Source organism: Chelmon rostratus, chromosome 17 (assembly GCF_017976325.1).
Source record: "Chelmon rostratus isolate fCheRos1 chromosome 17, fCheRos1.pri, whole genome shotgun sequence".
Lineage (NCBI taxonomy): Eukaryota > Metazoa > Chordata > Actinopteri > Chaetodontiformes > Chaetodontidae > Chelmon > Chelmon rostratus.
In genome coordinates this window covers 14,582,685-14,608,003 of record NC_055674.1, presented here as the reverse complement: position 1 = coordinate 14,608,003, position 25,319 = coordinate 14,582,685, and the positions used below count along the sequence as shown (strand labels likewise).

The window sequence follows — 25,319 nt, the reverse complement described above, 5'->3', positions numbered from 1 at the left end:
TTTTAGCCAGTGTTTTATTCCCCTCTATAAATATCAGTTTCTGATTCCACTTAGCTGGGTTCGGCGTAAGCTAGGATAAAATTCAAGTGCATCCTCTGAATTCTGCCTATTGATTTGATCTTTAAAACGTCAATCACTCTCTGGGCGGAACTTACTTTTAGAGTGCCAAACAACTCCATTGTGGTGACCCAATCTCGTTAAAATAACGCTTAATTACTGCGCAAAAAGGGTACATGATTGAAGATTAAAACTGGGTTTTAACTTTGAAATTACATATCGGGAAACTTATAGGGCATGACAGGAAAAGAATGGCAATTGGTCCTTCGCAGGGCTTCTTCTACTAAGAATTGGTGGAGCTTTCTGTCAATCCAATTTTAACCGTCGTCCTCGTGCATTTCCGACCAATCACGGGATTTGTTTTCGAGTTGTAGTAGGCGTGTCCAAACGCGTGGACAATCGAACCGCAGGAACTGTCATCGGTAACAAGCTGGACGGCTACCGTCAGCTAGCAATGCTATCCTGTGTCCCGATTGGGAATACAACCAACAGGCTTCCACTTCAGGTAATTCTTAAACTTTGATAGTGTTATCCATCTAACAGCCTGTTTGATGCTCCGAATAAAAATAACCATCATGTTGCAAGTAGTTTTTGTGCGCGATCTGGCTTGTTTGACTGCCAAAGCGGTAACGTTAACTAGCCAACAACAGCAGCCATGCTAGGTACCACGTTCTGTATGGAGGCGACTGTTGTATACATGTAATATAGCTTACTGCAACAACGTTTACTACTTTCTCTATTTAAAAAAAAACTTGAATTATAACACCTCACTTCCAACGTTACGTCAACCTTCTAGTATAATACCAGACCAATGGTTAGACTAACGTTACTGCAATGACTGTAGGACTGTAACATTGCAGTGGAAATTTGTCATGTATTGTAACTCTGTGATATGGCAGTGTATTCCTGTAAGATTTTAGATTAGTCTGAAGTCACACTGAAATGATATTTTGAGTATACGTTAAATTATAGTTGCATCCGTCTATTAACATTGCAATTACTTGAAGTTGTAAGATTCCAAGCAGCGAAAGTAAATATTGTCGAGCTTTACTATTAGTTTCGGGCTTTCACTACTGTTAGATCATTTATTTTTTGTGGCCTATGGAATTGGCGTTGAAGATGACACGAAACAGGAATGTAAAGGCTGTATCGGGCTGTAGAACGGAGACATTTCTGGTCATTTGCAGACTCATGCTGCTTATGTGCAGTTCATCTTTATTTGTTTAGCTTTCTCTCAGCTGACATCATTTTGCGCTGCCATCCTTCTGATTATTTAGCAATAAGTAATGGGAAAACGCGCAAACATAACATTACAAAATTATGTGATGTTTACGCATTGTAACACTATTTTGCTAAATGTAGTAATTCACAAGGTCTTGATGTGCACTGGGCACGTAAAGCCTGGTCCTGATCTTGACGTACAACGAATTATTTGTATGAGGAAACAATAATGTTAGCAAATTCACCATTGTCACAAAGCCCTACAATAGCAGGGTGTATATGAAAAAAAGTAGTTTTACAAACATAATTTCTGCATGCGATGGTGACGTAGTGTCAACCAAAGTCCACTTGCACACAGGTTAATAAAACTATATGCTTATCAAGTCAGATGAGCTCAGCTCACATGGACTATAGAAAAAAAAAATCTTCAATATATGCTATAAATATCTTCTATTTTTCATTGGTTTTATAGTTTTAATCTTTGTTGCAAAGAAGCATTGAGTAATGTTGTTGCTGATAGAAAACAGTTGAACTGCGCAGAGAGTTCAGCTCAGTCGAAGCAAGAGCAAGGAGAGGGCAGAAAGCGGAGAGATCGGTCTAGGTTTTATTATGCTCAATTTGATCAGTGTTTGCCAATCTAACCGGTCGGACTCATGGTGAAGAGAAAGAAGACGTCACCTACTACCGAAGAGCACGAAAATGGGTAAAATTATGTTTGAAATAAACACTTTATTTAGAGGTCGAATGCACCGAGGGGTTTCGTTGTCGTTTCTGCAGGGCGCTAAACTGAAAAGCGCTCGCATTTGAATTTAGTTGAAATTCAACCCCAAATATCGGCCGTTTGGGCCAAAAGACACTCGGTGAAATACTGCCGGTAGTTACTAAACTATTCTAGTTGTTGAATGTAATTTATCTGAAGACGTTAAATGCTTGTATTTGGTGTTGTTTTGTCGGGACTGGAGAGGGGATTTGAAACAAACAGCGGCGGCCATGTTGAGAGACAGTGAACGTCGTCTTTAGAAGTTAATTTTGCCCACCGCTTTGCTCCTAATGTGACAAATTCTCCCTGAATGTGTTCCGGCAGCATGACACCGGGCTCCAGGGAGGGGATCGGTGTCGATGGGAGGAGGAATCCGTCCAGAAAGCCCGAAGGTTGCGACGAGGAGGAGAGCGGAGAGCAGGCGAGCGAGGAGCGCAGTACAAAGGGAGACGACGGAGTGGAAATTCTTAATCCATCAGCCACGGGTCTCAGCCCCGGTTCAGCTCCGGTCCTCCCCGCCTCTCCACCGAACCGAGCCGGGTTAGGCTCGACCCAGCATCCCCAGACCTCAGCGGAGCCCGCCCCTCCGTGTCACGACCAGCATCATTTTCTCCGATCGAGCGTTCGACCTCCGAGCAAACGTATCCGGAAGGATTCAATCGGCTCGACCGTCAATGGACATGGCGGGGCAAAATCGAAAGGTACTGTAGGTCACCGGCTCAGAGGAAAGTGGGCATAGGTGGGATCAGCAGGGGGTCTGCTCTCAGTTGAAACCGTGTTTACAGTGTGTTCATCAGCGATGGCTGAACTGGTGCTGGTTTTGTTGCTGTGTACTCCCTCTGGGCCACTGGTTGTACTCTGTGTAGATTGTCTGCCTGCTCCGGCCCAAGTTGCAACACCATCCAGTGAACCATTTCTGTGAAAAGGAGGAGAGTCACAGGCCAGAACTTAGATTTCAGTTAGTATATCATCTGAATATTTTCAGTTACAGATTCCTGGAAGCTTGCCATCATGGCTTTAAGAACATGGGGCTGTTTTGACCGTCCTCATCAAGTGAGTGTAGGAAAGAAATCACAGGTTTTAGACTTCTGTATTTCTGCATGGAACTGAGGACAGGAAAGGGACATTATTATATAGAGTTGTCACACTTTATTTTATTTTTATCTATATATCTTTTCAGGGATTACACAAAAAGAGCAGGGACTCTTTATTGCCCTCGGCCAATTTCATGAACCACCAATCCAACCAATTGAAGAAACATTTAGTGTTTTTGTTATTTCAGAATTATCCATACATGTCATTACAAACAATAGTGATGCTACCAACAACTTAAAATGCCCTTAGTGGTGCATTCTCATTTTAGCAAATCTCACACACTGTCTTTGGTGAATTGAAATCGTAACATTGAGCGTCTGAGCAAAAAAAAAAAGCTAAAGCTAGAGAAAACGTAAGGCTCTCGGGCTTTACTGACTTTTAAACACACTGAAGGCTTGTTTGTTGAATAATGATAAACTCAAATGGACAACTGGCTTGATTCAGTGTGTCCACGTAAATGTGGCGTCTCCTCCTGGGTCTCTGTACCACCGATCTGATAAAAGGCAAATGAAAGTGGGGCATCAGCATAAACATCCAGTATGTTTGAAGTTTACAGCCAGTGATGTGGCCTCTGTTCTTTTGGGAGCCTGTTAATAACGTGCTACACCACTAACCAGAAACCTGTATCTTCCATACTCAATGATGTCGTTTTTCTCACAGATTTAGTGAGGAATTATTAGTGATTTGTTTCAGTGTGTGTGTAATTATAGTGCTCTGCAATGATGGTAAGCAAGTTTTTCTTTGTTAAAATGCTGTTATAAATGTCTGGGACTCAGATCAGGCAGAAGTACACGTTTACAGAATATTGATGAATAAGTGTGCTTTGACAGGTACGACTGGTGGATTTCTTTTGTTGTTGGAAAAAGACTGTGATTGTTTCATCAAATTTATATTTAGATCGCCAAGTGTCAACCAGTCGACCAATGAAGGCCTATTTATTTTGATATGATGCTATATTGGTCCACATCTATTTTGAAAGAGACACTTTTAGGCTTCTGTCTATCAGATTTGCATTTGTAAATTAATACCCCTTTTTGGCTGAAAATCTACAGTTGTCTTAATATAGAGCAGTGCTGCAACAGCAACCGCCTCTGTGCTTGTGTTAAAGCCTCCTGGCATTGTGCTCTGTGCTGGGGTAAATTTGGCCATTGGAGCCCACCACGAGTTGGTTTTGGACCTGTGTACTATGGACCTGGCCATAGGAACTGATTGCTTTTCCTGCCTCCTTGCCAGAGCTGAGCCACAAAGGGGGAAGCTCTGCAGGTTTTGTAGTGTAATGGCAGTGGGCGGCATGTATTTTAATATCTCCCAAACCACGCACCTCAGAACTACAATTGTATTTTTTTTCCCAATGCTGTACAAAACAACCAGGGTGGTCAACCAAAACATTTGGCTCAATCCTTAGATTTTTTTTTTATGTTTATGTTGTGTTTTTCCTCTGAATGTTTCATGACCAATGGATTTGTGGGCATCCTTTCGCCTTTTAACACAGGGGCAGAGAATGGCTCCTCTTCCCAGGGGACAGTGGGACAGTCGGGGCCGGTGGCCAACTCCACAGGGGGAGTGTCCAAGGCCTCCAAGGGCCAAGGGTCTGCTGAGAAGGAGGAACAAGCTGGTAACCAGAAGAGGGCCCGTCGACAGTGGGAGTCCTGGAGCGCAGAGGACAAAAACAGCTTTTTTGAGGGACTGTATGAGGTAAAACCAAATGGATTGTTTTAGGTTAAAAATCGGCATTACCTTATGTGGCACAAACTTAACATCCTGGCATTTGTATTGACACTTAAACTGATTTAAAATGTCTCATTCTATGTATTTTCTAACATCGTATCTCTACTACTCTGGTCTCCAGCATGGGAAGGATTTTGAGGCTATCCAGAACAATATTGCAATGAAGTACAAGAAAAGAGGCAAGCCAGCCAACATGGTGAAGAACAAGGAGCAGGTCCGCCACTTTTACTACCGGACCTGGCACAAGATCTCCAAACACATTGACTTTGCCAATGGTAAGCTGCCCCTTATCTTTGTCACCCAAAAACAGATGGGACCTCACTGAGTCTCAGTGAATATTGGAGCGTTTTTTACAAAAATGTGTCCAGGGGTTGAAAAGGGCTTTAGTTTTTTTATTCATGTGGTATGTCGGGACGGGATGGCAAATTTGGTTTATTTTATGCAAGGGCAAGACCTAGTTGGTCACATTGTTCATGCTGAATTAGGGCTGTCTTTGTGGATGTGTTTTAATGTTGCAACTTAAAACACACGTCACCATCGTTGTGAACAAAAATGGAATCAAGTGGTGTTAATTAAGAGAGCGCAAATCTCAATTTCTTTCTATCTAGTCATATATTCCAGGTCCACTTTCTTTTCAACAATTCCCATACTGATGTTTATATGGCATTTTGTTGGGCAGGGAGACTTTGTCCCAAAACATGTGTTGAACTACCTCTCCAGATAAGCCTGAGCCCCGTTCCACTCCAAGAAGCCCTCAGTGTTTCTGTCGTGTTATCTTTATGTAGCACACATGTCTCCTGCGTCGCTGGTTGCAGCTGTGTTGTGACTTGTGCCACCTTTCCTTCTCAGTGTATTCCAGAGTGCTGAAGAAATCCTCTCAAGAACTGTACGGTCTCATCTGCTACGCCGAGCTCCGCAAAAAAGTTGGAGGCTGTAAGTGAGAGCTCTACATGTGTTTGATTGAACGCCTTTTTTAAGGTGTTTTTTTGTGCAGAGTGTTTTTCTGCTGTTAGTTTGGGACACAAGGGATGTGATTAAACACTGCTTGCTCCCAGCCATAAGGGACAGCTGCTCTCGAGGGACGATGCCATAAGTGTCTCTCTGCTTTTGTGTTTTGTCTTTGACAGTAATGGATGACAAGAACGTGGCAAAGCTCAACGAACTCATCCAGCAGGGGTAAGTTTGTAGTAAAAGTGACTAAATGCGATTCAGTTTTTATGTTAAATAACACAAAAGGGTGTGTACATGCAAACATCAGGGATTGCCAAGTATGCACTTTTTTATTTTACGTACTGTATCACATCTATTAAAACAAAGATGAGGTTTCCCCCTCAGAAAAACTAGGGTAAGGTCATGGTGACATATGCCAAACACATATCTCAAGTACACCACCAGTATCCCTCATCGATACTTGAAGGGAATTTTTCAAAATATTGCATGACACGGTATAAACGATTTTATTACGGTATAATATTACTTACTGCATGGCTACTGTATTGTTAAATACAGCCAAAAGAAATACACTGAAGATTTCACTGCTATGCTCTCTGTTTGACCAGGGCCACCACCGTACGCTCCAAAGGGAGGAACTTGCGAATCAAAGCACCCATGTGCCGTGCACTGAAGAAACTTTGTGACCCAGATGGTGAGCATGTGCTCGCACGGATGCCCAACACGTACTATAACATACAAATGAAACAAACATCAGTGCTGAGAATATAAACCATGGTGATGGTGAGCCACAGGGTTTTGGCAATAACAATGGCCGCGTGTGGGCTAGTGGCGTTTCCATGGCAACTCTGTGGGAGCAAAGTGAGGAGGAGGAGGAGGAGGAGCAGGAGGGACATGATTGAGACTGACTGTAATCTACCCTCTTGTTCAATAACAGCCACTCACCAGACTTAGAGAAAACAGAGAATCGCACCACCATCTTTCTCTTGTAGTGGCTGGCTGTTTCCAGTGCTGTATCAGTGTTTTGCAAAGGGTCTCGTCCTGGTTCGTTCTGTGTCCTCTTCAGTACCACTGAATTTGGTTACTGTCATTTTCTTGCCCGCTAATCCATTAAGCATGAAAGTTTGCAAGAGAGCATACTCAACTCTTCTGCAGTGACACTGTCAGCTGCATTGTACTGTTCTTGTAGTATGTTTGTGGCTCTTTAGGCTCAGTAAGGTTTTAGATTTTTATGGCTGCGTACTGTCACAAACTGACTGGGCGCCTGCTCTCACTTTTCAAGCACACCTGATGTTTTCTCTTATATGCGCTTGGATGGTGTTACTCATTCTGTCTCACTGTGTCTTCGTGTCCCTACAGGAGTGAGCGACGAGGAGGACCAGAAGCCAGTGCGTCTACCCCTGAAGGTAGCTGTGGAGCTTCAACCACGCAGTAACTACTCCTGGGCCCGCGTTCAGAGTCTAGCCCACAACCCTCGACTCAGGTCAGGCATGCCTGTGAACTAATATCTGAGAGAGTAGTGGTATAATGGTACATAGTTAATTTGTGATCCATACTGCCCCACATGGCTTTGGGTGCTTTCAGTGGTGTAACTGGGAAACTGGGAATGCTTGTCATCATAGAAATTAATTTTTACTGCAACTTGGGCAATATTTGCTGCCTTCCCTTTGACACACAGCTCCGCTTGCTCACCCAGTAGCTTCAGTCTCTGCCTGTCTGAGGCACAGTAGCCTTCATTGCTGATATGCCATTACTTGTGACATGTAACCAGTCAGATATTGCTGTGGGCGGGACACAGGGGGACTACGGAGTGGTGACCATGGAATAAAATGATACTTATATAATAAAAATAGTAGTGCACCCTGAGAGAGGAGTTAACCACCAAAAAAACATACCCGATGGATGATCTCAAGAATTTCTTAATAATTAGCTTTGAAGCAGATATTTAGATTTACTTCACCTGACATTTTAGTTAGATACTGTTTAATGTAAGAAAAGACAAATTCACAAGCATCCACATTTGCCATCGTTTTCAGGGTAAATTTTTCAACAGCACAGTTCTGTAATGGAAATGTTTGGCAAATGAATCTCCGTTTTCAGATGTTGGAGTTTGCATGAATGCATCATAAAACAGTACCCATTTGGAACTGAAGCAGTACAGGAATGTAACATAAGATTGACCTAAAAGAAATATTTAAAAATGTATGTGTCCTCTGGGAAATGGTCAGCAGAAATCCTACATTTGTATTTGTAGTAAATGGATTAAAATGGAAAAAACCCTGCTCAGATCTATATTTTTTATATTATATTTTTTTATACTCTATGTGTATGCGGGTACTACTTTACCCAGCCCTGCACCATCTTACCACAGCAGCTTGTAAATAAATCTCTTTTTGTGTCTTTTCCAACCCAGGATGGTGGTGGAGCTTCACAGAAAAGTCTCCAGCCTCATTGAGTACCTGAAACAGAAGTGGGCGTACCATGACCAGCGGATTGTATCCTTTAAAACATTGTATGCTGAGCAAATTCATAGAGCAGCAAGTCTTTCATGCAGAGTCATGATGTAACAGTGGAGCAATGAGCTTTACAAAATGTTCTTATAAAAAATCTATTATATCAGTTAATGATTTAGGATGATAAATACATTTTAAGATTACTTTTTTCATCACACTTTCATGCAGTATCTGTTATACAGCCAGCTGATAATGACGCACTACAATAATTATAATAATAATAAGTCATAGTCCAGTGTTTTTTTAACATCTTTGGTATGTGATTTAGAGCAGTGGTATTACACTTCAGCTGTAAACATTTGGAGAGTCTTTAACCCTGATGCTTCAGCTAAACAGTCTCATGGAGAGGGAGGCTCTGGAGGGCGGCCAGTCGAGCACAGCTTCTCCCAGCAAATCCCAGCGGGAGGAGCTCTTTCTTTTCCCAGCTGAAAGCAGCACCTTGACCACACTGCCTGGTGTGGCACGTGTGGTTCACTCCAAGGCCTCCTGCACTGTACACTGGCTAGAGAGTGGCAAGAACCGGCCTAACGCCAAGGAATTGCCAGCTGCCCAGATTCTGGGTATTCACACGGCTCCACCGCTTCGGACTGGCACTAAATCTGCACGGGGAGGCGCTACCACCACCACCGCTGCTGCTGCTACTGGTAGTGCTTCAGTGACTGTATTGGGTGATAGTCGTCGAACTGAGCCCCTTAACCCTGAGCCTTCACAAGACAATTCTACAAAGCTAGAGGAGAAGAGACCTCAGTCTGTTTCTGTCCCCGCTTCCTCTCAGCAGACTGTGGCTCCTAGGGAGGATGGAACTGGGATGGGACCCTTTGAGGGAGGCAGGACCAGTACTGGTGTAGAGGCCAGTGGTGGTTTAGTATTGTCCAAAAGCATGGAGAAGTTGTGTACTGGTACAGAAAGCTCATCGGAGCAATGCAAAGAGGAGCAGAGCGCCAGCACCTCCTCCCCAGAGGCCAGCCAGACTCCTCCAGCCAAACCCGCAGTGGCTGGCTCAGAGGAGGGAATGTCGCAGGGCTCTGCACCAGCCAAAGAACGGGCTGTTGAGCAGATCAGAGAGGAGGGCTGGAGCGCCCGTGACGCAGAGAACGTCACCCTGGCTGAGCTCTACCTGATGTTTGGGAAGCCTGGCAAGCTGCAGTTGGAGTATGAGTGGCAGCCCATTGCAGTTCCCTCCAGCAGCCAAGAAAACGGACAAGCCTTGGCACAGCCAAAGCCCAACCGGACACACCGTGTTTTGCGCTGCCTGCTCAAGCTGGTTGCCACTGAGGTCAATCCTAAACCTTTGGTAGGGATTAACTGTTACTTCTCACAGTTGCCATATTTTAACTTGTGTTTGTGGACAAAATCTCTGAATGTCCTGATATTTTTTGTGCAGACAAGTTTGAAGTTATATTTCGAATCTTGGCATCATGAATGAAAAATGCAACTTAAAATGAATATTGTCTGCCCTACAAAATGGGACAGCAGTGTGCAGGGTGCATATCCCTGTGGATTCACAAAACTCCATTGCTAAGTGAATTCATCCCTAACAAATCCTCCACAGATAAAGAAAGGCTAAACACAAGTAAACATTCAGAGTTGTACAATGTCAGCTGTGAATTGTGCTCGGTGTCACCTTTAAACTAGTGAAAGCATGATGTAGAAATTTACATAGAGCAGATGGTGTCAATAATGTGTCTTCTCCTTCAGGCTCCAGAGTTGTGCTCTACAGCCACATCGCCGCTCAAGACCCATCAGGAGGAGCAAAACCAGGCTCTCACACCACCAGGGAAAGGTCCCATAGCGGGCGTTCGCAGCCCCAGCTGTGGCCGGCAGCAGGCCTCTGTCCGAGGAGCCAGGTTACACCTGCCAAATGCTGGAGCATCAGGTATTTGTGGCTCTTTCTCACATACTCTGAAACTGCTGTAAGAGGAACTAAATGTGGATTCAACTTCAGTGTAGCTGATGCCCTACAATGACAGTGTAACTGAGGCAGGGGGTTGGGGGGCATTGATGTCTATTGAAAATAATTGAAAGTCATTAAGGTTATTTCTTGTTTTGTCATTTTAAGTCTACTTAATCCTCTGCCTGGTTTTAGGTTTACTCACTGAAAACACATGTGTTTTGGATTTTTTAAGCAGTGATTCTGTTTTCAGCCACATTGTTGTCTGCAACACAAGCTTTTACAAATCAACGGCATACGTAGGCCTGCATTAAACAGGGGATGACGCACCCCAATCAGTGCATTGACAGGAGGGACGTAATATTAGAGAACGTCTTATTCTCTGGGTTTCTCATGCGTGATTCTCAGTATACAGGAGGGGTAGAACGAGGGGAGATTGTCCATTAGTTTATCGATTGTGAATGGTGTCATTCTCTCTGATGTATTTAAAAATAAAAATTAAAAACTGCTAAAATGGGACTGCAAATATACCTGGGTGGGCTCAAGTAAAGTTTCTTTGTGAGAGAAACAACGTAGCTGTGGTCGTCGGCACAGTAGCTACTTGGTTTTTGTGTAACAAAATCTTCTCTGGGTTTTAATTGATTTGAAATCACGGTAAGTGTGTGTGCAGACAGTGCTGTGGTTGTTTTTATTTAACAATGAGAAGTAGTTATGTTGTGCAACTCTTTCCTGCTTCAGAGGAAATTATTTGATTTCTTAACAGTATTGTTAGAAATTCCCAGTACAAATAACCTCTTATGTTTGTTTGGAAATGGACACAGAATCGCTGAATGCTGTTCAATGGCTTCTTACATTGAAAATAATTGTCCTCCTCACATTACGTGTCTTACATCTTCCTCCCCTCTTCAGGTGGACGCAACCTCCCCCGCTCTCTGCTGGGGTCGACTGCGGGCAGCGACTCAGAAGGCGGTGTGTTTGCGGTCCCCACCACGCTGCCCCCCAACAGCTCGCGGCACAACAGAATGTTTTCTCCCAACAAGGAGGCTGAGCTCGCCTTCAGACAGCAGCTTGACTCTATCAGTGTAAGACAGAGTAATGCATTACACCATCTGTATAAAGACCACAGTGGCACATCGTCCACAGGCATGTGCACCAATGTAATGTTTTGTTTCTTTTGCAGATGCAGTCAGATCTTTTCCTTTCTAGACAGAGAAAACCACGAAACAGACAGCTTCGGAAACCACTTGTTGTTCAGGTAAGAGAAGACCAGAAAGGTGTTTTACCAGATCTATTCCATGATGTTGCAATGAACAACATCTTTGCCACTTTGTACAGTCAGATAAACTGTCACTTTGTGATGCCTTCTGACCACAAATGTACTATTAGAGACCTGTGATAAACAATATGGAGTAAACATAGTTCCTACAGGTGTTGAACATATAGCATAAAATATCAATCCTACAAATAAAATAAACGTTCAATTTGTTGTAGGAATGATGCAAATGTATATGTGTATGTCGGTAGGTCTTAAAGGTAGGCAGGTTAAAAGACAAACAGTGCATTTAGTTCAGTTGCTTCTGTGCTCCACAGCGAACACTCCTACCCCGAACTACAGGAGATACTCCGCAGCATGTCTGCTCCTTCTCCATCCTCTCCAACTCCTCTGCCACAGGTACTCTGCAGACGTCGGCATCCTACAGTACAATTTGTTGCAGAAGATGGAAACGTTTAAATGATTTTACTTTTCCCCATACTGCAGCATAAAACCTTTATCTCGTCATTCTGTTTTTGAAAATAGGCCCTTGAATAGCCTTATTTATGTGGTACATTGGTAATATGCTCAGCTAATGTGCTGTAAACGTCATTTCTCATTTTCAACAACTCCACATGTCTAGCTTTCTCACTTCCTGTTTCTTCCCCCAGGAACCGGATCTTTCCGGCCAATCCACACTCGCCTGGCCCCTTCCTCCCGCCCTCCCCCGTCCAAAGCTTCCCCCGCAGCTGCCAGCTCTGCAGCGGCCAGCCAGCTCTCTAGTACGCACTGCTTTTATTCCTTCATCTATTTTTCAGTTTTTCGCTGTTTTTATTAAAACGCTGTGAAAGTCTAGATGGAGTGTAATTAATGTTGTACTGTTAACTTGGGTACTAGTTTAACCTTTTTTGATATTCCTTTTAGCCGCTAGCCACTATGATAAACAGTAGCACATATTTTATTCCTTGTTTTGAAATTCTCATTTATTTAGATTTTAAAAAAAGACATTTTATGACATGGGCTCAACAAAACAGAGACTACAGAAAAAACAAAATAAAACCACTTAAAGAGAGTTCTAGTTAAAAGTAACCCTTCACATTACAACTCATTTGACAGCTACACTAACAGTTGGTAGAGTCCTAGTTAAGGCTTCTAACACACCACCAACAGTATTTTTCCCTCTGTTTCAAATCAAGCTTTTGTCAAATTAAGTTAGTTTTGGGTAAAACGCCATTCCTTGGATTCTCTGGATTGGATTCTCACTTTCAAAATCTATGAAAATGATTGGCTCCGTTACTCCAACATGATCCAGACTCTCAGTTAATATGGTTTTGAACAAGTGCTCTTTTGTGCAGGGGTAAAAGACATTCAACTACATTCTCCTCTACTCTCCTTTATGCTCAAATTGTTGCTGAGTTTAGTTGCTGGAGTTAAATATTTTGAAAGATGCACCTTCACATGCTTGTCTCAGTTACTGTTACGGTTCATTGTGAATGCGCTAACGTGACAAATCCCTTGTCTTTCTAAACTGTTCATACCCTTTCAGGTGCCATTGACCTGGCAGCTAAGTCTGCAGGCATCATCCCTGGCAGTCCCTGTCGGGAGCTGAGTTCTCCCTCTGTTGACAACAGCCCCCTGCTCACCGCCACGCCCGTTGTTGATGCTGAACCAGACTCTCAGCTCCTTCAGCACAACGTCCCAGAGGTCAGCAGAACACGTGAACTTACACACACGTAAACTAAGATTCACTTTGAGCATTATGTATTCTTAATAACCAGATTAGTAATCAGACTTTTGGTACTTTCATGAAGACTCTTTGAGTGACTTATCTTTTGTTATTATTATTATTTTTTATTAGAACAAGTGTAGTCTTAATGAACATAGTTGGGTTTCTCTCACTCCAGGTTTTTCCAGTTTATACTGTGAAAAAAGTGAAAATAGAGAGCAGCATTCCAAGCAGTGATAGAAAACATTAAAATTACCCCCCAAATACAAAAAAAACATCTCTATAACAAAATATAATCATGTTCCTCTTTTGCAAAACAAAATATGGTGTGTTCTTAGGTAGGCTTGAATCAACCAATAATATGACTATCATGACTCAGTGGCACAGAGATTCATTAGTTAGCGAGCTAGCAACAGCATTATATGTTAGTGTGTCTTTGGGTGTTTCCCCAAAATACCGCAGTTACAGGCCCACTGACTAGAATTTATTCACTTTGGGGAAGGTGGTATCTGTGACAGCTCTAGATTATGTGCAAGACATTTCAGTGGACTGCTGCAGCACCTACATTTATCATATGATGGGCTTCATCTTACTTTCCCTGACGGATGCTGCTACATGTTTTTAATGACATGGCTGCTTTTAAACATTAAAATCAAAATCCTCCCTACGTTACGCCACGCCTTCCTATCCTGTTTCACTTGGAAACATGTCACAATATGAACTCATCTGGACTTTAATATTGAAGCTAATACCGCAATTATCAGAGTGTGATGTTAGATGCTCCTGTCTGCTTCTTTTGTCCTGCAGGATACCACAAATCCTGCCAGACTATAATTAATAGTGCTATTAACCAAACTCAGATTCTACAAGAATCTGAGTTCAACAGACCATATTACAGATTAATGAAACTATAGTTATTTGTATAAATAACAGTTTCATACCTCTAGATCAGAAATGTGATCAGTATTATGGATTCAGCGCAGAGGTTGTCATTCCCGGTCACTGAACACCAGATCGCTGCTGGTTGAGCTTGGGGCTGGGGAATGCAGGCCATCTTGGTGGTGGAGGGCTGTGGTGGATGAGTAGCAGGATGAAGAATAATGGCTTTACTGTGTGGGTGAAGTGGGACTCCATTGGGAAATGCCACAGTAAAGTACATTTTCTAAGGTCCTATTCACAGATGGAGGTACAAGAATAAGATGGTGGCTGACTGCAGGAAAATGTGCCATGTTAGTAGTGTAAGAAGCAATAACATACAGCTGTTCAGTTGGGACCCACAACAAAAGAAAAGCTGCATTTTTGCTGTTTTCTACAAATTTCCTGTCATTCTATCCAAGCCTCAGATTTGTGACTGGTGTCCCTCATACTGTTGTCATGACAGTCTCTATCCCTGTTGTCCAGCGAGGGTCAGGTTTTGGGGCACTTTGCACTGAAAACTCATCTGTTGAGGAATTAAGACCTTAGAAAATCTAACAAAACGGCCCTGGTTGTGTGGGGTTTTTTTCCACAGAACGGTGTGCCTCCACCATCTCCTGGAGTGAGCGGTGGCGGGGACTCTCTCCTCTCTCCACCCAGTGTGGCCTCGCTTCTGGACATCTCTCTCCCTGGCCCCCCCGAAGAGGCTCTCGCCCCCGGAGACCCTCAAACACACATCAGTGACTCCATCATCGAACTCGCCATCAACTCTGCCCATTATGGTGCGTGCCTGTGTTCCTATTCTACATGCTGACATTTACGTGGAAACGTGAAGTGGGACATATTTATTTCAGTAAAGATGACAAATTGCAGATGAGTATTAGCATTAAATTAAAGTGTTTATTCTGGAATGACATTTGTCAATTGAGATGATGGTTTCATGAGGTAAAAATCTGTGAAATGTTCTGTTGAAGAAATATGTTGAAAAGCAAGTAAGTAAACTTCTGAGACATCAGGCTTATTGAACATTGTTTGTGTAATCTAATGGCTGTTTGCCTGCTCCGATGCAGGTGAGGAGGCTGCTCTCTCTCCAGCCAAGCTGGGTAACAGTGACAGCTCCAAACTGTTGGCCTCGTCTCCCTCAGTCAGCCCGTCCAGAGGCTGGATCCCATCGCCCAGCCACGACCCCCAGTGGTACCCCAGCGACTCGTCTGACTCCACACTGGGATGCCTTCTCTGTAAGCCTTTTTAAGTAAACATACACAGATACTATTACAGAGCTTGTTGTTGTCATTTTCTTATTTTAATTATTCATTGTTGCTCTACTGAAGGCCACTGTGTACCTCACTAGTTGATACACGACGATCAGAAAAATCAAGCTTTGTCAAATGGAGTGCTGCAGGGTTGACATATTTTTGTAAGGCAACCTGTAAATTAGCATTGCCCTGTTTGCCTCGACAAAAGGCCAATGGGAGCTACGCTGTCCCATACACTCTTTACTATGAATTGATAAATCTGCAGTTTGAGTTATAATAGTTTACAAGAACACGAATATAAACACAGCGTAGCTGTAAAGACAGACTAGCGAGTCGATGAGTTTCCATGTTTGGCGTGAGGATGCCCCTGACTACCTCTGTAGTCTCATTTAGCCACTTGTTAGCAGCCGCTAATGCAACCGTAAGATGGGTGAAAAGTTCACGGAGTGGAGTTACGGACTAGAAAAAAAAAAGTGAAAATCTCTTAAGCTTGAGTCAACCACAAACTTTATATCCTGACTTCAGGATAAGGGAATCAGAAGTGTAACACTGCTAACTGATTTCTGGATTTTAGGACTCATCCCTGCAGCACACTATTGGCTGTAAAACAATGCATACTGTCGTTGCTTTAAATACATGGCAGATGAAATCAATTAAAGGCCCCAATAAAGCAAAACATTTTATTTTGAGTAAAGCTTCACAAAGAACTGTTTGAGAATTCAAATATTAATTTTCTTATAAACAGAGAAGAACAATGACACAGCTGCAGACTTCCTCTTGCAGTGATGTCCTGTTAGTTTACCCTCTTCATGTTCATCATGCTTTCTAGTCACTGTCTCTCTGTTTGTCTCTCTTCCTTCCAGCCAGCATGGTCTCTCCTGATAAGGGCCGGCGGACCACCCTAACCCCCTCTGGCCCCTCCAGCGGCACGGCTTTGCTTGGTCCTAGCCTCCTGGACTGCAACTCCCATGACTCCTTTCAATCCCGTGGCCTTCCTGATGTGGCAGAAGTAAGTTGAGCCTTTTCTCTTCAACGGATTTGTAAGTGAAAGGATTTTTTGTTTAGACTTGAGTCTTCTATAAATTTGCAAATGTTTCTTTTTTTTGTTGTGTACTCTAAAAATTGGCTCCCTTGTTAAATGAATAGTTAAACATTTTGGGAAATACATTTATTCACATTTTTGTCAAGAGTTCGATGAGAAGTTTAAAACCAGGTAAATATGAAGCTATAGCCAGCAACCTATTAGCTTAGCTTAATTTAGCATAAAGACTGGAAACAGGGGGGATAGCTAGCCTGGCTCTGTCCAAAGATAACAATATCTGCCTGCCAGCACCTCTAATGCGCAGTAATTAACGGGCTATATCTCATTTGTTTAATCAGTAGAAAGACTGAAGTGTAAAAACTACAGTGTCCAGACTATTTCTTGGCTGGGAGGTAGGTGGATTTTATTATCTTTGGGCATAGCCAGACAAGACGTTTCCCCATTTCTATATCAGCTAAGCTAACCAAAACTGAAGGTGGTATTGATCTCCTCATTTAACTCCCAACAGAAAGCGAATAAGAATATTTTCCAAAGCGTCAAACTATTCCTTTAAATTCCAGAGGTCCCTGAGAAAAACAGGAGTTTTATCTTTGTTCAGTTGTCCTTGCCGTCGTACACTGAAAGCTGTTTGGTTGCGCTTGCAGATGGACTCCCAGCTTGCTTGTATGATGAGTGAGAGCAGCGTGGACTACATTGCTCGCTTCAATGACCTGGCTCAGGAGCTGGCTGTGACCGAGCCCTCAATCCCACCGCCCTGAGGAAGACCCGGCTCCACTGAACCACAGCCACCCAAAGGACACGAGTTGCCGAGTGACCCAAGGAGGGGTCTCTCCTCGCTGTCTAGACTGTCGCCACGCTGTCCCTTCTACTTTGGAGCAACGGCGGCTGTGGAGAAATACCAACCCCCCTAAAGCCATCCCTGCCCTGTTTGTAAAAGTGCAATAATAATGGTGAACCTTGACCTTTGTTCAAAGCGAGTTTGAAACGAGTTTGTTTCACTGAACTGTTGTTTAAGGTGAAATGCCCTTTAAAAACACTTTAGAAAAACAAATGCGTTTACAAAATACAACCTCATGTACAGGAAAATACTATGCCATATCTGAACAAAATATTTTCACTTATCTTTTATGTCTCCTCCTGCTCCGTGTGTGTGTGTGTGTATGTATGTATGAATGAGTGTGTTTGTATGTGTGTGTTTGTGTGTGTGTCTGTCGTCTACTCTCTCAGATCAAGCCCCAAAATGTGTAAATCCACCAAAATGTGCAGTTCAGATCCCAGCTGGGGGCAAACAGCCACCGGAAGGTGATTTTGAAAGTTATGGCAGTGAGAAAGCGGGCGCGAGTGGTGAGATAGTTGTTTCTATTCAGTTGTTGCTGTGGCCTCAGTTGCAAAAGCAGAGCACATCACAGCAGGGCAGGTTGAAGTCAAATCCTTTGATGCTGCCCTCCTTTTTCACGTGCTCTTGATCGGTTCAGGTTTTACAGATTGCATTTTAGGAACATAGCCTGTCATGTGTGTTTGGAATCAGGTTGGCAATTTCTTATGGTCACATGCAAAATGGCAGCTTTTTGTTGGTCGCTCTACAGATGTGAACATCTGCAGCTGCTACCCTTGAATTTTGTGCTGAAATCACATTGGAGTTCAGTGTCCACCACCAGTGGCTTCATGCAGTTTTCTTTACTTTTAATGTAAGTTGAGATGCAGTGGTGTTCAGGTTGGTTTGTTGCATAACAGGTCACTTATGTTTCACTTCCTGTTTCTCTTTTTACGTGTCAATTATACACCGAGACATTTATTTTTGGTCTTTTAAATAATGTTGTCGCAGCAGTTGTGAGTCTTCCCTTAGCCACAATGATAAAAACCATTGCTCATTTACTTTAGCTTTTTTGCTTGTACCTTGCACCTCAAAGAGGCAAGTCGAGTTGCTTTCAGTCAAAGACTCAACAGAGACGCCTGTATCCTATAATGTGACCAACTATATTTCGATTTTCATTGACAGTCAAATTAAAAATACACTCCATTTCCACAAAGTCAAGTACGATATAAAATCAAACACTAAAGCCACACTCCTTATTTCACGTTTTTCTGAGTCGTGTAGTCAGTCTTTAATCACTAGTAAAACCTTCTGATTGGTTGTGCTCAAAACATTAATTCCGCAGTGACTAGTACTGATACAGGAGGCTAACAACACTATGACTTATGTCAACATGATTGGCTTCTAAACATGGTCACCATCACTTTAATGTCAGCCCACTTTGTATGTGATGAAGTTAAAAGGAAATGGATGCTTTTAAGTTCTTTCTCTTACTTTCCACGTGTAGTTTCACCAGTGCGATGTACTGTTGTTCACAGCAAATACACACGTACCGTCAAACGTCAAGACTCGCTGCATCCAGATGTTCTCTAAATTTCAATTAACCAGCACCATCGATATGCAGTATTGTGAACATTTTGCCTCAACATGTTTAACTTCATCTGAGTGTAAATTGCAGGAGAGCTTTTGTTGTCGTCCCATCAGTGGGATTTAAAACGGTCTCCTTTAAAGCACCTTGGGGGCTTTGACTCTACAATGTAAAAGCTCTTGTGACGTTCATCCGTTTGTGAAAGGCATCTGAAAAGACTTTGTCTTGTCACGCTAGATAAGAAACAAGGATTATTCTTAATAAGGAATAAATAGAAGGTTTTCTCTTTGAATCTGGCATGTTTTGTTTTTTTTTCTGTTGGATTTATTTGTACAAATGTCAATTCCAGTATTCACTGCTCTTTTGTAAAATAATGTAAATTGTTATTTGGAGTATTTATTGTTAACATTTCAGAAAGTGTTTTGTTTAACTTAATATTAAGATGACATCTAAAAAGGAAAAACCTGTTTTAAGTTTGTAAAAGGTGTTTTTATTCTGTGTATAAAGATAGTTCAAAAACCTGCTTGTCTGTATTCCTTATATATACTTTGTGGAAAACCAGTTCAAATGCAAACTTTTATGTGGCCTTCAGGTTGTTACAAACAGCTCTTCCAGAGATGGTTGAGTGGTCTCTCTACTAACTCCATACTGAATCCCTGACTGTCCCCATCAAAGGAATTTGATCCTTTCACAGCAAAACAAAACAGCTCAGTTAACAAACCCAACAGGAATATAGACATATGGGGCAGGGCCAGTTGTGATCATCTGGACTCAAGGTGATAAAATAGCTGAAAACTGCTGGACTTGAACAGGAAACTAAAAGAAAAAAGATTTTTTTTCTGGATAGAGATGAGCAATATTTCCTTCCTCTATATGTATCAAAAGCACTTTATTTGAGAATCATTTTCAGCAGCGTGCTTTGTATGCCTCATAGTAGAGATGACCCAGAAACAACATACCAGGTGCTGAAAGACATGATCATTGACAAAGTGCTTTTTTTAACTGTAGGATCCTGTGCCAAAACAGCATGCACCATACCTTCATCAAATCCTGCTATTTGTTTGTACTGCTAGTATCAGATGCACAGCAGGACAGTGTCACATTTACAAATTAAATCTCATCTATTTTCAAGTCATTAAAATGTGATACTGCAGGCTTCAAAGGATTTTTCATAAGTGGGACAACAGAAGACAGCGAAAGGGAAAATAATTCAAAAATACTTCCCAGGCCTGACAGGTCATATTAACATCTAAATTACAGGTTAAACATCAAGACTCCTGAAAATAGATTACAGCTTGAGTATTTATTTGCAAACCAAATCCACGTCAAGGAGTCAGTTTGAAAAACGGCATCACATGCTCACAACAGCGCAGATTTCAGTCTTGTCAGTAAAAGACATTTTAAAAGGTAATTCCTGCAACAGCTGAACAACACAGCCTTACAACACACAGGCGTCTGGTTGGTTTCAGATGCTGGACAAGTAGCATTGCAAAATGGTTAACAGGTCACTGAAGAGATTCACGTCTCCTGTCCATGGGAAGCAGTCAGTTTCACATTTTGGTCCACGTGTCCCTGTCATGAGCCCCTTGGCCCTCTCCTGCTGCTGCATCACTCGTCTTTAGGTTTCTGCTCTTTGCGAGCGCGAGAGGACATGAATTTGAAGAAGAGCGCAGGCCACAGTGTGCGGAGGTAGATGGCCAGATTGGGCAGAGGTCCTGCCAAAATAACATCTTTGCTCCTCTGACGGACAGCCTTCAGAACGGCCTGAGCCACATCCCGGGGGTCCCATCCCATTGCTGTCGTTTTATCCAAAACTGAGAGCAGCGTTGAACAAACAGGAGACATGTCAGTAACACAGGCGAGTCAGCAGATGAACTTACAGAAACTGTTCAGATACTGTGACGGCGTTGAAGTACGTTGATGCTACTGACAGCAACGCACTTGCAAGCACCAGAAACGCTTATTTCCAGAGGAATATATACCTCGTATTTGTATGAATGTGCATGCAATTAGGAACACATGTATGTGAATCCATTTGTTTCCCTTTCGTTTCTTTTTTTTAACAAGACTTAACTGATTCTAAATCAATTTATTGTAGCATGTTTATTATTTCATTATTTTTCCAACCTTTTCCTAAAATAAAAAAGACAACAGATCAAAAACAACAGACAGACAAACCTTGAATAATGGAAATGCTTCGGTTAGACACACACACACCCCACCATGAACAAGTCATCAATTTTTCACTTTTTGACCCTTAAACTATGACCATTTAGTTGCTAAGCAATGCATTGTTTATACAAGTCAGTTGTTGTGTACAGTTGCATATTTGTCACACTGATTGATATTCTCTTACTTCTAGTGTAAACGCAGTCATGCATTTGTCTCACTGCCTCACCTCCGTACTTGGAGCCGTCCCCTGTGACAGCGTTGACTGACAGGTTGGTTTTGATGTACCCAGGACTGATCACGGTCACTGGAATCCCATGGCGCTCAATCTCGGCCCGTAAGCAGTCGAAGTAGGCCTGGGTGGCGTGCTTAGAGGCAGCATCTGGCCACAGTGTGTACAAACAAGAGTCCCGTTTCATCTCCAGTTAACCACACAGACTGAAAAAGCTCTTTGGGGACTTATTTGCTTTAACTGAATGATGAAGATGACTTACAAGCTGATCTGTAGGGAATGGCTATCTTGCCCTGGACACTGCTAATGACAACTATGTGCCCACTGCGCCGGCGAACCATGGAGGGCAGGAGAGCTGTGAACAGAGGAGAGAAGTGAGTGGAGAAACTGCTGACAGATGTAAAATACTGTGCTTCCTGTCCTAAGAAATCTGAAAATGTCCATGCAATGTTTATGCCTTTATCACTTCCTTTCCTTATCTGCACAACCAAAGCAACAAACCCATCACATGAGAGCTACGACCAAGTCACATAACGTTGACTCCCAATTCATTTTAGCTTGTAATGTAAGACCCTTTACACAAAGCTCCATATATTTCTGACTTTTTAAACCACCTATTCTGCTCAGATCTAGCAACCAAAGGCTATTATTACTCACTCACTGTTGGAGCTATATATTCATTTATTGATATTTAGTGTTGTTTAGTTTAGTATTTAGTTTTGTTAGTATTTAGATTTGATTATTCTGAATCAATTTATTTGATTTCATTATGATTAGATTTCTGTCAGTTTTCTGTTTATTTGTTTAGTATAGGTGTTTTCTTGTTTGTCATTTGTTGTTTTGTTTCATTTGGGCACGTTAGGGGTGCACCCGATGATATAAGTAGGGCTACGGTAAGGGACCAGCATGCACGTGGGTCGGCAAATGGCTTTTTACCGGAGCGGGAGAAGCACTGTGGAATGTCTTTGTTCTTTGCTTGCTCGCTGTTTGGTTAAATAAACCACGTTTTTTTGTTGAAATTGAACATTTGTTTGGACATTACGTTTTTCCCATCTGCGTACACCACAAACCCAGCAGTAGCCCTTTGATTTTTTATGATTTGAAGTTTGGTTTGAAATTTTTTGTTGCTTGGACAAACAGCTACTACACTCACCTTGAGTAAGAGCAATGGGCCCAAAGTAATTGGTTTCCATAACTTCCCGCTGAACTGAGATGTTGGTATCCAGTATGTTGCCACGGTAACTGATCCCAGCATTATTGATGAGGACATCCACTTGTCCATAACATTTGAGGATCTCCTCTGCAGCTCTGTCCACTGTGTCTGTGTCAGCCAGGTCAAAGACGACAGTGAAGGGAGTGTAAGTCTGGTGGGTGAACAGAGCAGAGGAGCTATTTCATACCTCGCTGCCATTATGAGACAAAACCATCTAGCTACGCCTGTATTCAAAGTGCTTTGAATTATTCTATGATTCTTGGAGTTTAAAAGTGAAAAAAAGAGGTGCAGAGTTGGGAGAACCTGTTTCTCTTCTCATGGAAAACAGTAGCATGCTCTAAGAAATAAAACCTTTTTGAATGTCTAAGGAGGAGTCATGATTAGTGATACGGCACACTTGTGAAAAATGAGACCCTACCTACAAGCCTGATTCCAAAAAAAGGGCATCCTCAAAAGGCTCAGTCGTTCACAAGCAAGGATGGAGTGAGGTTCACAACTTTGTGAACACATGATTGTGTAAATCATGTATGCAAATGATTGCAATGATTGATAGAGGGAAACAGAGCAGATAATCTGATGGGAAAAATCTACACACCTGCCGCTGCGAACCTGTTGAACTTGCTGTCAGCTCCTGGACCACCTGCTGCAGACGAGCTGCATCTCGTCCACACAGCACGAGCCGTGCACCTGCAGCATGGAAGACCCGTGCACACTCTACAAGACAGAAGATACACCTCTTGTTCATGGTGACTATCAAGCACTTGCACCACAACATTGAAACATGTTACTGTACGTTATATTGCTACCACCCAACTAAAATGAATGTCTGAATGTCATCTGATTTGCAGAAAGCATCTTCATGTAAGCTGAAGAAAAGAAGGAATAAGAGGGAGACCGACCTTTCCCCAGTCCAGAGCTGGCCCCTGTGATGACCACCACAGCATCCTGCAGAGCAGCTCCTTGTCTGAGGCGGCCAAGTATCCGGTAAAGCAGCAAGAGCCCTGCACTTGCTAAAACCAGCTGAAGCACTCCTCCTCCCATGACACGCTCCATGGCTAACAATCGCCCTGCAGCTCTTTGCAAGCTACCTGCAGAGACAAGCCCGAGTGCAACTGTTGATTTGCAACATTACTACATTCAAATCCATTGCTTTTGTGCAGAGAAGTCACCAAACAAAGGTCTGATCAGAAAAATGTCCCCCAAACATATCTCTGCCAGATGAATTGCAAGAATAGCCACCACTGTCAACATGTAAGACCTACTTTATTTTGGCATCAAGCCATAGGTGAGTCCTAAGCTCCTTAGTTCATTGACTGGTTTTATGAGTAAATACCATATTTGGATATAAAATGAATTTAAAAAGGGCTTTAAACAAGCCACAGTATGACCTTGACACGTGTGCTCTGTAAGCTCTCCAGCCCCCATCCTGCAGGGATTGTGAATGTTTTAATGTCTGCTGCATTTAGTTAAGCCTCTTCCACTTGTCCTGTCTCCAAAGCACAACACAAACAACCAGCATGGCAACAGTGACGAGCACATACAGAACATATCGTGGGCATGCGCACACACACACATACACACATTCAGTAAAGAAAGTAAAGCTATTTTCACATTCAGTGAATTTAGAGACCTCTTGTGCCACACTAGTAATGATAAGATTTATCTCTAACTGGATATTTAAGATCTCAGAGGTACATTAGCAGTTCATAGAGAAGTAAGCAGTTATGATATCCTCCATATTCTCAACAGATGCTGCTAATTTGTCCAAAAACAAGTGATTATACCAGCTGGATAAACACCAAGGTCAAATGGGACACTGTGGAAGAGCAGTATGCATATTCTTGTGTGTGTGTTTTAACAGTGGCAGCTGTACATATTTGTAATAGTGGGCACAGAGACTCGAGACAACAACTTCATGCTTACACAACAGGTTTCCACCATGCTGCATAAATCTTATTTGCGAGGAAAAGAGGCTTTTCTTTAAATAACTGGAACTACTGAGATTTAAATCCTGTTGTTGAAACCGTGCTGACAATAAAAACGCCCGCTAGTCAAACGCATCAACTAGCACATTTAGTTATACGTGGTTTTTCAACAATGGTGACAATGTCTATTTTCAGCTTTACACAACACAAAACAGGTTGGATAATAAAACACAATGAGCTTGGGAAGCAGCATACAAGCAAGCTAACGTCTGTGGTGTTGAACCATCTTTGGTTTGAGCAAAAAGTAAATGGCTGGGGAGGCTAACGCTAACGTTAGCTAGCTTCCACATTGTAGTGAACCACTAATTCACTCTTGTGTCCGTTTGTAGTCAAACTCACCTGAGTTACTCTCCTGCTTTACCAAACAGCAGCATGAGTCGGTGCTACAAACAGTTCCGGGTTCAGTTGACAGGGACAAGACGAGCGGTGCGCGTTTCGTGAGGGGCTGCCGGCTGAGTGCACCGCTAGGAATTGTGGGAGTTGGGGTTCCGGCGCACCAGAAGGGACAGATGGGCTCGTGCGCCCATTTTTGTTTCTTTGACATGAAACCGTTATGCCAGGTTATCGGTAATTATTCTTCTTGTATAGGACGACATAATCAGCCAAATAAACCCAGAGCTTTATTTTTGCCCAAGACAAGACTTTCCTGATCACACTTAGTTTTGATAGACAGACAGTTTGGGAATGTCTGACCTGGTCAAAGACCAGACAAGGTTGGAAAAAAGTTAGAATTTTCGTATTTATAGAAAATGATAGAGGCATTGATGAATAACACAAAACAAAAAACATCAGAAAAAACCTTCCATCACTGAACTGACTTGAGTGTATGGGTAAAACTTAAGGTAAATTCTCAGATTATCAAACACAAGGATTCCCAAAGTGGGCCCCGCAGGTCATAGATGGGTCACCAT

The 25,319-nt window shown here is 42.5% G+C and overlaps 2 protein-coding genes across 3 annotated transcripts; one reads left to right on the top strand and one right to left on the bottom strand.

The window, feature by feature from the left end:
* Window positions 1–492: 492 nt before the first annotated feature.
* Window positions 493–19,324, top strand: cramp1 (cramped chromatin regulator homolog 1). 2 transcript variants are annotated; one of them, XM_041957059.1, is made up of 20 exons: window positions 493–562; window positions 2,363–2,739; window positions 4,626–4,828; window positions 4,983–5,136; window positions 5,711–5,794; window positions 5,989–6,037; window positions 6,421–6,506; window positions 7,172–7,295; window positions 8,226–8,307; window positions 8,654–9,619; window positions 10,024–10,201; window positions 11,126–11,298; window positions 11,397–11,471; window positions 11,807–11,888; window positions 12,140–12,250; window positions 13,015–13,172; window positions 14,705–14,891; window positions 15,180–15,347; window positions 16,229–16,374; window positions 17,052–19,324. In XM_041957059.1, the coding sequence occupies exons 2-20, from the start codon at window positions 2,364–2,366 to the stop codon at window positions 17,163–17,165; spliced, it is 3,516 nt and encodes a 1,171-aa protein (XP_041812993.1). In that variant the 5' UTR covers window positions 493–562; window position 2,363; the 3' UTR covers window positions 17,166–19,324. The 2 variants fall into 2 exon arrangements, with proteins under 2 accessions (XP_041812993.1, XP_041812992.1); XM_041957058.1 differs by lacking the exon at window positions 493–562 and adding an exon at window positions 1,842–1,981.
* Window positions 19,285–24,865, bottom strand: dhrs7b (dehydrogenase/reductase (SDR family) member 7B). The gene is made up of 7 exons (XM_041957060.1): window positions 24,748–24,865; window positions 23,323–23,511; window positions 23,019–23,137; window positions 22,364–22,574; window positions 21,473–21,565; window positions 21,208–21,360; window positions 19,285–20,623 (listed from the first exon to the last, which is right to left on the bottom strand). Exons 2-7 carry the CDS (start codon window positions 23,474–23,476, stop codon window positions 20,418–20,420), a joined length of 936 nt encoding a protein of 311 aa, XP_041812994.1. The 5' UTR covers window positions 23,477–23,511; window positions 24,748–24,865; the 3' UTR covers window positions 19,285–20,417.
* Window positions 24,866–25,319: the final 454 nt, after the last annotated feature.

Excerpts from the sequence above, each read along its gene's own strand:
- dhrs7b (XM_041957060.1), bottom strand. The coding sequence starts at position 23,476 with ATGGAGCGTGTCATGGGAGGAGGAGTGCTTCAGCTGGTTTTAGCAAGT. Across the intron at positions 23,138-23,322 it reads CAGCTCTGGACTGGGGAAAG|AGTGTGCACGGGTCTTCCAT; the intron begins GTCGGTCTCCCT and ends TCTGTCTTGTAG. Across the intron at positions 22,575-23,018 it reads CAACAGGTTCGCAGCGGCAG|ACTTACACTCCCTTCACTGT; the intron begins GTGTGTAGATTT and ends TTCACCCACCAG.
- cramp1 (XM_041957058.1), top strand. The coding sequence starts at position 1,932 with ATGGTGAAGAGAAAGAAGACGTCACCTACTACCGAAGAGCACGAAAAT. Across the intron at positions 10,202-11,125 it reads GCCAAATGCTGGAGCATCAG|GTGGACGCAACCTCCCCCGC; the intron begins GTATTTGTGGCT and ends TCCCCTCTTCAG. Across the intron at positions 14,892-15,179 it reads CATCAACTCTGCCCATTATG|GTGAGGAGGCTGCTCTCTCT; the intron begins GTGCGTGCCTGT and ends GCTCCGATGCAG.